Below are 15,332 nucleotides of genomic sequence, written 5' to 3'. Positions count from 1 at the left end.
ATTATTCCTAATGACTGCACAGTACTCCATTATAATAATGTGCTATAATTTATTCAGTTCTTGATATTTGATAAGTTACATTCTTTCCAGTTCTTCATTATTTATTTATTTATTGTTTTTGAGATGGAGTCTCGCTCTCTTGCCCAGGCTGGAGTGCAGTGGCGCGATCTCGGCTTACTGCAACCTCTGCCTCCTGGGTTCACGCGCTTCTCCTGCCTCAGCCTCCCTAGTAGCTGGGACTGCAGGCGCCCGCCACCACGCCCAGCTAATTTTTTGTATTTTTAGTAGAGACTGGTTTTCACCATGTTAGCCAGCATAGTCTCGATCTCCTGCCTCGTGATCTGCACACCTCGGCATCCCAAAGTGCTGGGATTACAGGCATGAGTCACAGCGCCCGGCCGTTTGCTTATTTTTTAAAAATTAAGGTGCTAAGTACAATGTATGCCCACATTTTCATTTCTATAGAAAAAGTGTCAAGAAGTAGAATTAATAAATGAGAGAATCTTTAACTGTAATATTTAGTTTTCCTAGTGTGAGCTAGAGTGTGTTTTGACTGCTTGCTCATTCTAGTCTCAACTTCAGTATCTTCTTTTCCCAGATTTTTTTGGTGTCCTGTCATGAATCCTAGACAGATTTCATATTTTCTCTATTAGCTGTGTATCATGCTCATGAGTCATTTGCTTTTAGCCCTCCTCTGTACTGAGAGTTGTCATCTTCTAGATATACTGATTTCCTGGGATCAGAAAGAGCAATAGGCATACTCCTTAGGGATTCTGTTTGTTTGATAACGCTAAGTATAGTGGCATTTTTGCATGTATACCTAGTGTTAGATGGTGATCCTACTAAGTACTGTCAAGAGTTTGACAAATCATGAAAAGGAGAAATTGATTCATTTTAGACAAAACTGATTTATTAACTATGAGACCGTGTTAGAGAAGCTTTTTGGTCATGTTAGGTACATGTGTTGTTTCTTGAATTAATGGAGTTATTTTTTCCTAAAAAGGATATATTTCAGTTAACTTAGAAAATATGGTATTGAAGGTTTCATTTATTTTTAATTAATGCTACCAATTATGTAACACCTGTGCATCTGGCCAGTGTCCTGCAATATTGGCAGTTGGTCTAGGTAAGGATGCTATGTAGCAAAAATCTTAATCATGTTTATGAGAGCAGCAAGTAGAGAATTGGTTTAATGGCCTTTATAGGGTTCTTTATGTCTTTTGTTCTATTGTCAGCAATTCAGAGAGAAAAAGATCAGGAGGAATCATTTCTTCTTTTAGACAGCAGTGGAAATATGAGTTTGTTTTTTTTTTCCTTAATGTGTAAACCATCATCTACTTTTTCTTTCTAGAGTGCTGAAGGGTAAAAAAAATTAAAGATGTTAACTGTTGTTTATCATAATTATTCTTTAGTACCCAACTTGTACAAGGGTTTGTATTAAAGATTTTGCCTGTATTTTAGTTATTTTTTAACTAAATTCTTAGAATGACTGAAAAAGATGATTTATTCATATGAAATATTTTTATAGTTTTGTTGTACATTGCTTTGTATAAACATGAATCCTAATCTTAATGTGACTTTTTTTAACGTAGAATAAGCACTGTAATGGTAATAACATTTTTGAAGCTCCGTTGAGTGTTGCTCTGAGTTTGCAACAATTTTTTTGATACAATTTCTTATCACTTTATTGAGATATTATTAAAGGTAATGTACTACTCATATTTAAAGTGCACAGTTTGGGCCAGGCATGGTGGCTCATGCCTGAAATCCCAGCACTTTGGGGGCCGAGGCAGGTGGATCACTTGAGGTCAGGAGTTCAAGACCAGTCTGGCTAACATGGTGAAACCCCGTCTCTCCTGAAAATACAAAAATTAGCCAGACATGGTGGCGCTTGCCTGTAATCCCAGCTATTCTGGAGGCTGAGGCAGGAGACTCACTTGAACCCGGAAGGTGGAGGTTGCAGTGAGCCAAGGTCATGCCGCTGCACTCCAGCCTGGGCTATAGAGTGAGACTCCGTCTCAAAAAAAAATTTTTTTTTAAATGAAATTTTGATTTTGATCAATTTTGACATATGTATAATAAACCTTTGAAACCATCACCGTATTCAAGATTATGATTACTTCCATCACCCTAAAGTTTTGTCGTCTCCCATTGTTATTCATCTTTTCTAAATACCCATCCTCAAGCAACCATTTATCTGCTTTCTGTCACTGTGGATTAGTCTTAGTTTCTAGAATTTTATGTAAATGGCATCATATATTGTGGATTTTTTTTGGGGGGGGTGGGCTTCTTTCATACATTATAATGATTTTGAGACCTTTCCCTGTCGTGTGCATCAATTGTATTTTTTCCCCTCTCTTGTGGGTATTATTTCATTGTATGAATGTACCACAATTTGTTTCTGTTTGCCTGTTTATGAATATTTGGATTGTTCCAGTTTTGGGCAATTGCAAATAAAGCTACTATAAACATTTATGTACAAATCTTTGTTGATACATATACTTCCATTTCTCTTAGGTTAATATCCAGGAGTGGGTGACTGGTCATATGGCAAATGTATGCTTAACTTTATAAGAAACTACCAAAATTGTTATTTAGTGTGGCTGTTGCATTTTACATAATTTGTGTTCTTTGAAAATGACAGTTTCCACATCCTCACCAACACTTGGTATTGTCAGATTTTATTATTATTTTTAAAATTTTTAATAGGTAGTGGTATCTCATTTTGATTTTAATTTATGTATCCCTGATGATTTACAGTGTTGAGCCTCTTTTCATGTACTTATTAGTCACTTGTATATTCATATTCTTTTGTAAAATATTCAAATATTTTTAGAGTTTGCAACAAATTTAAATGTCTTCATATAGTTTCAGAAATTTCAGAGCTTTGATCTTTGAGGCAGATGACTTTGGTATTTAGATAGCAAAAAGGTGATCAAGAGCAATATTTAGTGAGCAGGATGAGTAATCAAGCCAAGTATAAAAAGTCCAGTATTTAGATGAGCCATCTGTCTTGAATTCTTGCTTCACTAACTGAATGATGAGGACAGTTCATCTAAATCTTCGGTGCTTCACCTCTAAAAATGATGATATTGTAATACCAGGTTTGCCTGTCTTAGGGGGTGGTTGTTGAAATTTTTAGAATGTGTGTGTATTCACAGTCTAATCACTCAATAATATCTATAGATTCTTCCTTTCACATGTTTCAGGATTTGTGCTTTTCACTTAATTTGCCCATGTCGTTTCTTTAGTGTTCACTTTTTTCTTTATAGGACTGTTGTAATAGCATCTCTCAAATTCTCCCAGCCACCTTTCACTGTAAACGCAGTATTTTTTCATTTTAAGAGATTTTGAAAAATTAGAAAACGTGAAAAGTATTATTTAATTTCTTTATCAGAAGATATCTACTTAATCAGTTTATTTGATTTAAAATTTTTTATCTTCTCTCTGAACTTGTTGCCTTATCACTAGCCCTGCTTTCTACATCCTCCCCTATACCCTTGCCACTAACTAGTCCATTTATTTTGCTTCTGTGAGTTCTAAGTGAAGCTCTAACAATGTCACTTGTTTTAAACTCTTAAATCTGTTTATGGCCTACCATCAGTTACAGAAAAATTCCAGTAATCTAGCATATAAGTACCTTCATAGTCTAGACCAGTCCTGTTTAATTGAATTTTCTGTTATGATGGAAATATTTTATGTCTGTGCCATCGAAATTGATAGCAGCTAGCTAGCCATAGTATTGAGCTATTGATCACAATGTACAAGTAAATAACCACATGTCCCTAGTTGGACAGCACAGATCTGGACTTTGTTCACTTCTCCAACTTTCTCTTTTACCTGTTTTCTATGTATTTCCTATTTTTTGGCCATACTGAACAAATTTGCTGACCCTTGAAGAAACCATGTGTTTATGTACATCTCTTGTATATACAATTCCTTTTACTTAAAATGTACTTTTATTCTTTGTCCTCGTAACAAAAGTCTCAAGACCTAATTTCACATCATGTCATGGAGGACTCTGATTTTTTTCTTGGGAAGGATTAAGCACATATCTGCACTCCCATAATATCTTATGTGCCTGTAAGCACTCATTATGCTGAGTATAATTACAATTATTCTATATTGCAGTGTAATTGTTTATTTAAATATCTCTCTCACCAGAATGGATGCTCCTAGAAAATGTCAACCATCATAATTGTAACCTTAGAGTATATTGCCTGCCAAAGAAAATAAGAGTGCCTGTTCTTTCAGCTTGCTTAGTGTCCTGTGTAACTTTGGGCAGGTTGTATAACCTTTGTATGTCTGTCTTGATAGATAACTTATAGATTTGTAAAAGGATTAAATGAGATAATATATAAAAAGGGCTCTGCCTAGTGTCTGGTGTTCTGAAAAATAGTAATGTTAGTAGCATCCTATTGCTGTTGTTGTTATTGTAAATATTCAAAAAACCTTTGTTCCTATTGCTTACAAAATACTATTATTATTTATTCCATACCTGGATATAAAAAGTGCTTACCAAAATATGTAAATATATTAAAGTAAATATAAACAAGTAAGCTAAAGAATCAGAACAAAGGGAGAATAAAGGTAAGAAAAGTTAAACCAAGTTAGCTTGAAGTTAGAACAATCAGACAATTAAAATTTACCCTCAGAATCACTCACTTTGAACAAGTAATTTCTTTGTCCAATCTTAAAAGATAAAAGTAGTTACAAAATGTGTATGAAAGTCACTGGATGAGTCACTTTACTGTATAGAATGTGTAGCTAGAAGCCAATCAAATGAGATGGAGAATGTCTGCCAAGAAATGATGAATCTGATTTTGGAATTAATCACTTGTAGGCCTATCTGATAGTAGTTAGCAAGGCCATTTGTTTAGCCCAAAACAATCTCCAGGACATGGGAAGAAAATACTGTTATCTTACCCTTTAAAGTTTCTAGGGATTTTGTGTATATTTCATAATGAATACAAAATATTTTGCCAGTAACACATGTATTAGTTTTTAAATACATTACGTATGTTAGAAATGTAACTCATTCTTTTCCCCAGTGCTATGTGTGATTTTTAAAAGTTTTGAGGCCAAATGCAGTGGCTCATGCCTAATTCTAGCACTTTAAGAGGCCAAGATGGAAGAATCACCTGAAGCCAGGAGTTTGAAACCAAGCTGTTCAACAAAGCAAGACCCTTTTCTTATTTAGCTCCAGTTTATCTTTTCAGCTTTCTGGCCCCATTATGTTTGGAGGTCCCTACCTTTGGTCCTGTTCTCTTTCCCTGGAAGGCTCTTATTGGCTTCTTCACTTAATATAGTTCTACCCTTTGATGAGTCACTTTGAATCTTGCCACTTGCTCCTTTTATCCGGAATGGGCTTCTGTCATGCTCTTCTGACAAAGTCATGTTCAGCTCCCAAGAGTCCATTCATCCATGACCTCTTTAGAGAAGGCTTTCCTGACATTTCCTGTTCATAGAGTGCACTTCTCTTCATTGGTCCCATAGGATAGTACTTGCATGAAGTGTGCCCATATTATTCTGCAGTGTTCTGAGATAACAAAAAATGGAATTAACAGTTTATTTAAGAATGTTTTAAATGCCTGTATTTTTTATATAATGTTCATTGTTTCATTTTAAATAGCATATAACGGTAAACATTTTGAAATGTAGTGAATTGAATTTTTTTTGAGACGGAGTCTCGCACTGTCGCCCGGGCTGGAGTGCAATGGTGCGATCTTGGCCTCCCAAAGTGCTGGAATTACAGGCATAAGCCACCACGCCCAGCCCGTGAATTGAATTTTTAATATTGGTACATATGTAAACTTAAATGGTAAAATTAAACCAGGACCAATAAACATGAAACATCTTGGTTTCACCAAGGTCAAGCACCAAGTGTGCCTTTATTTAACTTTATTCTCTAGAATATCAGGTCTCATTTGTGCTCATTTTTATAGAAATGTGATTGAGCCAAATATGAATCTGGACATTGTTCAAAGGTTTAAAAAACTTTGTTGGTGTTTGCGTACTTTAGTTAAGAAATTATAGTCCTTCTCCTTGATTTGTCCTTCCTTTTGCTACTGTATATTTTTGTCGTTGTTGCTTTTGAGACAGGGTCTCGCTCTGTTGCCCAAGCTGTGAAATGCAGTTATGCGATCATAGTTCACCATAAGCTCAAACTCCTGGGCTCTAACGACCTGCCTTAGCCTCCTGAGTAGCTAGGACTACAGGCATGTGCCACCACACTTGACTAAGTATTTTTATTTTTTGTAGAGACAGTGTCTTGCTGTTTCCCAGGCTAGTCTCAACTCCTGGGCTCACGCAGTCTAATCACTGCAGCCTCCCAAAACACTGGGATCATAGACATGGGCTTCTGCACCCAGCAAGCTGCTGTATTTTTAAATAGCAGTGTGCCTGTATGAGTGTTGGTTATATGTTTGTTGTCTTATTAACTAGATCTCAAGTTCCTTAGTAGACTACCTCATAATTTTTTTTATTTCTTGTTCTCTATGTTGCCTAGGATGCTTTTTATATTCTCAGGGACAAAATAAGGTGCTAGTCTTCCTCTCTTTCTTCAGCATAGCATCTGCACAGACATGGAGCCAGCCAGCTCTTCCTAAAAGAACATCTGGAAAGAATGATTTCCATGGCAGCATTATGGATTGGGGTTTTTAATTTGAAGGGATTCCCTTTGCTGAGCCATCTTTATGTATTTTCTTTCCATCTAGTCTTTTGTTCTGGGATTGTATAGTGGGTGGTAGGATGATGTGACACACTAGAATCTACTTTTTCATTTTAGGCTCACACATTACTAATGTAGCAGGCGGTTCTTTCTCATTGCTACTTCTCTGATTATATCACGTTCTCCATTCTCTTTCAGTGCTCCATGTTTTGTTTAGATTCAGAGCATATTAGAGAGTTAATGTACATTTGTCAATGCAGCTCAATAAGAGGTGATTATTAGGACACCACATCACTTACCACCTTTGTGGTGATATACTGAAAAATGGCTGGATGCTTTTACTTGACCATGGGTGTGACCTCTTAAGGTATTATTGCAAGTGTGTTTCGCTTTTATGGAGTGTGTGTGTTTGTGTGTGTATGTGTGTCTTATTCATCAAGCCATTCCTGTAGTAAGAAATAGGTCCATGCCCCCACCTCCTCATGAGAAACTAGAGGACTTTGGTACAAACGTGATTGCTGAGTTCTCTTCATGGAGCACCAGTAAACAAAAAGTTTAAATATTTATTCAAGTCAAACTAAAGGAGGTGTAAGCACTATTGTTGCATCAATCAGTAGGAGAATTTAGAATTTGAACTGTTTAAGTGAAAGTCACTGTTTGATGAAGAAGCTTGTTAACATTGTGAACTTTATTTTGTATTTGTGGGCTTGATAAATCCTGAGTGTTTTTAATATGGTATTTCATAATTACTTTCAGAATGAAATAATGAATAAACAGACTTTTGTTACTTCTAAACTCAGGAAGTTTGCAAATGGGATCTTTGATAATCTTATTTGTATATAAGACAGTGAGTGCTGATCACACTACTACTGAGAAGTTTGGATCCCCACCTCTAAGAATCTTCAGCTTTTCAATATTGCTTCTCTTCTCTCTTTATTTACAGCCCCCAACACTCTGAACAGGTGTATGTTCTTTGTGATTCTTTCTACCTTAAAAACAAAAGAAGACTTTCTGTTTTTGTTCACGAGTATCTAACATCCTTTAGGAGAATTCTCCTCCTTTATCTTCTAGGAAATAATACGGAATTCTTGATAGGTTTTTGTACCTAGTTAGAAGGTATTGAGTCCACAAATAGACAAAAAGCATAGAAGTGATACAACTAAAACTAGGACAAATGCCAAGTTAGAGCAGATTTTGTTTTAATTTTGTGAAGAAATGCTTATTATAGAAATGTAAAATATATAGAAGAGTATGAAGAAGGAAATGAATTTGCTGTCATCCTCAAAACTGGAGATAGCTACTGTCACTTAAAATTTTTTTAATGTACCATGGTCCCTCAGTATCCATGGGGGCTTGGTTTCAGGACCCCCTGCAGATACTAAAATTCGAGGATGTTTGAGTCCCTTTTATAAAATGGTGTAGTATTTTTGTGTAATCTATGCACATCCTTCCGTATACAGTCATGTGTTGCGTAATGACAGACCACATAAATGACATCAGATTTTGCTGCCTGTTTTTACTGTACGTTTTCTGTGTTTAGATACACAAATACTTACCATTGTGTTACAGTTGCCTGCATTATTCAGTAGAGTAACATGCTGAGCAGGTTCATAGCCTGGGAACCATAGGCTATACCATGTAGCCTAGGTGTATAGTAGGCTATACCGTCTAGGTTTGTGTAGCTACACTCAGTGATGTTTGCCCAAGGATGAAATTGCCTAATGACACATTTCTCAGAATGTACCCCAGTTGTAAAGCAATGCATGACTGTATTTTGAATCATTTCTAGATTACTTATAATACCTAATACAGTGTAAATGCAGTGTAGATAGTTGCTATACTGAAATTTGTAATTTTTTTTATTGTTGTAGTGGTTTTTTGTTTTTGGTTTTTTAGGTTTTATTTGAGACGGTCTCGCTGTCAACCAGACTAGAATGCAATGGAATGATCACAGCTCATTGCAGCTTTGACCTCCCAACTCAAGGGATCCTCTCACCTTAGCCTCCTGAGTAGCTGGGATTATAGGCACATGCCTCCACACCCAGCTAACTTTGTTTTTTTTGTAGAGACGGAGTTTCATCATGTTTTTCAGGTTGGTCTTGAACTCATGGGCTCAAGCAATAGCCTGCCTCGGCCTCCCAAACTGTTGGGATTACACATGTAATCACCACTACCCCCAGCCTCTGCTGTTATTTTTAATGGGATTTTCCCAAAATATTTTCTGTCTGCAGTTTCTTCAATCTGCAGGTACAGAACCCATGGACACAGAGGGCTGACTGTATATATCTTTTGATTAATTTAAATATTTTAATTAATTTAGATGATGCTGAATGTTTATGTATCCTTGTGTTTGTGTGTCTCGTGCAGTTAAATTTTTTCCAAAACATTATTTTCAATATTAATATAATGCTGTATGAGTGTAACGAAGTATTCTCACGTGGCTTCCAATTCTTCTCCTATTACAAACAACTTTTAGGGAAAAATCTGTACATGACTCTGATTATTTCCTTAGGATTGAGTTACAGAAATTACTGGGTTAAAGGTATGAAAATTATTTTAAGTTTCTACATGAATATTGGTAACTTCTCAATAGGCATTTTAAAATTGTCTTTATTATTCACTATGTATAAAATGCTTGAGTACTGAGAGGACCAGAGCAGGGCATGCCCCTCTGGTTGTCTGGGGCAGTTCTTCCTCCCTTAATGGTGTGACACTAATTCAGACAGATTTGCCCAGGGAACCAGAATTAGTAAGACTTTTTATCATACTTGAAATATTTTATGGAGTAATTGCTAAAGAAGGAGCTTTTGATAATTGTTTAAAGCAACTCAGATATTAATGTATACCAGTGGTCTAAGACTGATTATGACAGTGTTCCAGTTGGAAGGGGAATAACAACTACTCAGACATAGCAAACAAATTAATGCTGACCGTTATTGCCTTTTAGTTTGATTTGGTATGTGTTTATTAAGTGTGCTATGTTGTGTATGTGGCTTTTACAGTGCTAGAAAATGTAGTATTTAAAAGTAGAGAAGGGACGTAATGGTCATCTTTATGAACAAGGGATATAAAGGAACCCAGGAATTCACAGATAGTTTTAAATGAGAGTTCATTTTTTATCATTTATATATGTTACTCTCTTTTTGAAGAAAATTAATACGCTGTTTGAAACTTTAGGTTTGCATATACTTGAGTAACTACATACAAAATGTATCCTTTTGTGCAGGTATGAAGATGCTTGATACACAGTGTAGACGGAAAGCAGAAGCATAGTGGTGCCTTTTATTGTTCTTTCAATTTCACTGATTCTAATTATAGAAGCTTACATCACCTTGGTTGATGATGATGGTTTCTCTCTCCTTCTTGGTTTGTCTTCCTCTATTACTCTCTAAGGATGGATCGTATTTCATAGTGCATGTGTGTCCAGCTGGTGGCTGTGACAGATTTTCAACAAAAATGGGGGTGATCAGTTAGTGGATATATATGACAGTATGCTGAAGCGCACTGCTTCTTATAAGAGAATAAAAGAGCGTTGGTACTCTTGCCTCCCTTCCTTCATGAAGGCTGAGGAATAGGTATGCAGTTTGAAAGCAGAAGTCCTAAGGGGCACCAGTAATTAGAGTTAACTGTGTCTGATAACTGCAAAGATGCATTTCAGATGTTCATGTTAAACATGGGGGAAAAGGGGTGGAAAAGATTGTTATGATCCTTTGAAAGGACTTGTATGTTACCTATGATCGTTTCAGTCATTTATTCATTTATTTTCCAAAAGACTTAAAGTGTTTTCGCTATGTAAATCAGTACAATTTAAGTTTATATTTCAAAAACCAAATATAACTAAAATACAGAAATGAATGTCCTCTTTATTTTGTAAAACTACAGAATTTTTCTTTTGTTCTTTGACTTCTTTGGAGTTTGACTTCTCTAAATTGTGATTATAATATTTCACTGCAGATTGGGAATAAATTCCATTTAAAAATATAATAAGTAAATAAAATGCCTGGGTTAGTATAAATCCAGTTTTTGTTATCATTAGTTTTGTTTGTTTTTCATAATGCCTAGAATGTATATCCTCTTATGGCTTACCTTCATCTATGGTAACCTTTCTCTGTCCTTCTTTTCAGTGTTGTCACATATTAACATAAAAGATATGTTTACAGTTAGTTTAGTAACTATCAGAACCTTATCTTTGGCTTTCTAAACAATATGATTTTAAGTATTTCAGTTTGTATTTTTGTTTATAAATAATATACACAGTTAACAAATTTTAATAACTACATGGCATTTACACTTTTATAAAAGTATTTTGTCATGATTTGAATCTTTGCAAAGTCAACATACATTGCTCTATTTTATAGTAGTGCAAAAGACCTTTCTAAAGCTAAAGATTTCATTAATAGGGGTTAGCATCATGGCATTTCATATGCAGGAGAAACGTGTTCATAAGTGGCTTTCCTGTAGTGATTCCTAGACAATAGGTAAATCAGGACATTCTCCTTTGCTGCACTTAATTCATTTGAATTGATAAGATAATGAGATGAGATCGTGATAAAATTCTAAAAGTGATGCAAGTGAAAAATAGGTTATTCACCTAGTCATTTATTTTAGTTATTTGATAAATTACTGTTCTCTTCAAAGGATGTTTATTTCTTCATTCAGTAGTTAAAAGGTGAAGTCATTATTTCCTCAGAATGCTGGTGGATCCCCGTGTTGAGTATGGAATTTGGCCTGTTTCTTTTCTTGGTATTGTTACACAGGGAGATTTAGCATGATAGGTTCACTATACAGTTCCCTGGAATCGAAGATACTATGAGATGATTGGTAGAAAAGGAAAAGGATGATGTCATCTTCACTTACAAGCCAAACTAAAGGAAAAGAGAATTTTGTTCCTTTACTGAGTTGGTGTTTACTACAGTAGGTCTAACATATGGCACTAGTGGATTGCATTTCTCACACTGGGCAGCAGTTTTTTAAAGCAGCTAAGAGATGGCTGTCTCCCTTGCCCAGCTTGAGGTCCTTCTTTGTGTGTTGATCAGCATGATTTATAAAAAGGGGGAAAGGTGTGCATTAAAATTTTGCTTTTTGATTCGGCTATAATATATTCTGTTGGTACTATACATGAATATAATTACTGTCTGGTGTTGAAATTCTTGGTATTCTTGAATCTTGCTACTGATATTTATGTGTAAAATACTCATCTTTTAGAAATTTTATCTTAAGTGAAAGTTTGTCTTCATGTACATACAAAGTACCTACTATCATTTTTCTATTTTAAAGAATGATTAACATTAGATTTTAATTAATGTACAATATTAAGTATCAAGTGGAATTCCAACTCACGTATGATTGAGTTAAATTAAACTGAAAAAAAAAAAAACACATTGGTGCTTGAAAATCAACCTGTATAAATATTGCATGTTTTATGTTTAGAAAACTAGTCATGCTTGTTTGCATTTGTGAGATTTAATTTTATATTTAAATGCGGGTATTGTGTATTTTGGTATTGTGTCTTTTGGAATTTTGGCAGAAAAACATTCTTAAAAGCTTTATGAAAATCTAAATAATTACATATTTTGAAAGCATAACTTGTCTTTGTTCAAAATTTTACTTAGTTTAACTTAAATTCTAGCTTTATAAGTAGCAGTGTAATTCAGATTGGCAGCATAGTGTTGTTCAGAAAGTGACTCAGACTTTTCTCAAAGATATTGAAGAACTTATTTTTTTTGTGCTTAACAACAAGATATTTCTTCTGCAGTCAGTGGAGTCCTTTGTTAAAAGACCTGTCTCCCAGGTAACATCTCCTCTTATGTTGCACACCCCATTTTCCCCAAAATAAAAGTGTTAGGTAAATAAAGCAAAATAATTACATTGCTTTGATTTGTTCAGTGATTGTTTTTCTCATAATTTTGCCGCCTGGAGGTATAACTAACTATATTTTACTATTGGGAACTGTCTTTCTTTGGCCACTAGGAGCAACCATTGCAAGCTTAGTTGGAGTATCTAGTGCCTTGTAGCAGAAGCATGAAGAACAAGGATGGGTACTAGTGGTATTGTGTTTCAGATGGAAGAGGGTGTGGCAAAATTAAAATCTTTTTCTGTAATTTCTATAGAAAAATGGGGCAATTTTTTTTAGTCCACACTCACTCTGGAAGCAGGTTTAATCATTTTCTTTGATTTCTTCTGAGTGAGTTTTGCTGGCTTCTTGTCTTTTTCTAGGAATTCAGCATTGGGCTACAGGAAAGTACCATGTTGTGTAGATTATTCTTTCTCAAAGAAGTAGGTGCCATTGGGCTACAGGAAAGTACCATGTTGTGTAGATTATTCTTTCTCAAAGAAGTAGGCGCATGCTGCAACTATTGGTGTACATCTGATTTTTTTCCAGCTTCCCTTTGCAAAATGAAATTCTATTGTTTCCATTTAAATTTACTATCTACCTACAAATCTTAGTACTAGTTTGTATATTCTTAATGTTAATTTAGAGTGATCCTGAAGGTTATATCTTTCAGAACAGTTATTTGATAAATAGCAAATTTTGCAAGCAGAAACCCCTTGTTAACAAATACATGTGACATCTGAGAACCTAGGCTGCTTTGTTTATTTGGAATGCAATGGTATCTTATCAGAGCTTATAATTTTACCTTGGGAGGACAATACTGTATTACATTTGAATAATAATAGGAAATATGGCTTCCCAAATATAGCTGTGTATCAATGTACAGAATTAAAAATCAAAATGGATTTTTAAAACTGTGAAGTAGAAAGGGTTCTCAAGCCAATTTTTTTCTTAAAGAATTTAGCTTGCTGACGTGTCTCATGGAAAGGAGGATGGTGTGTGTGTGTGTGTGTGTGTGTGTGTGTGTATGTATGTTTTCAATAAATTGCTCTTCGGGCTACATCTGCAGATACAGTAGCCAATTGATCTAATGCAGTTTCTGGAGGCTTTCTGTACAGGTGATGTCATCCTTTTAGCTCTATTCTCCTCCCACTCTCTTTCCTTCTTATTAGATATTTCATCTTACTGCAGAGCATAGAATCAATAGGAGCTTCTCCTTAGGGAGCTGCTTTGAAACAGGCAAGGACAGTAGGAATTAAGACACTAACATTCAGTCTTGCTTTAGCAGAAGATATAATGGTTTTGTACCATATTATATAAAAATGTTTAACCAGAAAAGCTAGACTTAAATCAACAGTGCTGTTTTACTGATACATTAGAATAAGAAACAGTGCTGCAGAGCTGTAAACAGTGCATGTGAATAGAGAAAATAATTACAGTTTTGGAGATTCTTAGACATTCTACAGGACAAACCTGTTACAGCATATATCATCTAACTGCCATTTGCTCAACGTTTTTTTTTTTTTTTTTTAAACCTCTGGTGGTTAAGAATATAAAGAAGAAACTTTAATCTTCAGGATACAATGTTTGCTTTTGATGCAGAAGAATCACTGCAGTGCTTGTTCTACAGAATGAAATAAGTTGAAGAAAAGACAAAGCTATATTACAGAGAGGAAAGGTTTCACGGAATCCAGGAACACAGATTTGGTGCATGTTGCGTGATTTGCTTTGACTGATACTGTATTAACTGTTGTGCTACCACTCTGCATGTCTGTGCCAGGTGCCTGAGGCCGCATGTATATGTCTGTATATTCTGAGCCAGAATTGTAAACATCTTCATTTACTGTGATTTGCTTGTTAAAGTGAACGTTTTAATTTAGAACAATACTTTACTGAAAGCTCCTGATTTCAGTTTTAAAAGGGGTTTGGAGAGGCTGCCTTTATATAAACACTGCAGTGGTGTATGATTTGTAAGAAGAAACTTAACAGAATTTTATCACCGTACTCATCACTGTAGCTCTGGTTTGAAAAGGAAACTACCCTTTCCAGCCTAGGAAATGGCTTTTCTTGTTCGCTGTTATGCCAATTGTCTTCAGCCATGGGCCTCCAAAGTAAGTAATTGTTATTTTCTTAGCAGTTGATTTAATCCAGTTATTAAATTTTATTTTGAATTGTAAATGAGCTTTATTGCGCTATTTTCTAAACTTTAAAAATAAGAACTACAAAGTAGTCTTTCTCATTGCCTTTTTTTTTAAATTTAAATATCTAAAACATTCTAACGTGACCTCTAAGAGATTTGAAAGGTGCGTTTTAAATCTGTAGACTTAAAATGCAGTGCATTTGAGATGTACTCTCTTCAGACTGAATTGTTTTTTGATTATGGCTATTGCTGTACTTATCAGTGATCATACTCTAACTTGCTTCATTTTCTTAAATGGTTGATATATTTAGGTATGTTAGTCTAATTGCCAGATTATATGACATTTTTCATTAATATGATGTCAGATAAATTATGATTGGATTGTGCTATTTTACAATTGAATTGTGCTATTTTACAAAGATTAGTTGATAATTCTTGAGCAGTGAAATAATATGAAGAAAATACTCATGAAAATCAATTATATGAAAATATTTAAATAATGATTCTAAATATTTTCAAGATAGTAAACCATTAGCAGCTGGAGACTATTTAAGGTCATCTATCATACTTGTCATTTTTAAATAAACATAATAAATAACTCACAAAAAAGCAAAGTGCTATACAACCTTCCAGGCTAGGTTGTAGGAAAATATATACTCTAATTCAGTGAGTTTTATTATACACAGTGG

General features: G+C 34.8%; 1 protein-coding gene across 12 annotated transcripts in view; it reads left to right on the top strand.

Annotated features, from left to right (window-relative positions):
* The window catches only part of RAPGEF6 (Rap guanine nucleotide exchange factor 6), a 212,071-nt gene that overhangs the window by 88,888 nt on the left and 107,851 nt on the right, over positions 1–15,332 (top strand). Inside the window, exon 1 of one of the 12 annotated variants that reach the window (XM_055386559.2) lies at positions 6,458–14,614. The exons of the other annotated variants lie outside the window; for them this stretch is intronic. Within the exon in view, the coding sequence (XP_055242534.1) occupies positions 14,561–14,614 (54 nt within the window). The 5' untranslated portion in view covers positions 6,458–14,560. Of the gene's footprint in view, positions 1–6,457; positions 14,615–15,332 lie in introns of those variants that run through there. 12 annotated transcript variants of the gene reach the window in all.

This window comes from Gorilla gorilla, chromosome 4 (genome assembly GCF_029281585.2).
Source record: "Gorilla gorilla gorilla isolate KB3781 chromosome 4, NHGRI_mGorGor1-v2.1_pri, whole genome shotgun sequence".
Taxonomy (NCBI): Eukaryota; Metazoa; Chordata; class Mammalia; order Primates; family Hominidae; genus Gorilla; species Gorilla gorilla.
Note: the sequence above shows the minus strand (reverse complement) of the source record. Positions and strands in the feature narration are given on the sequence as shown.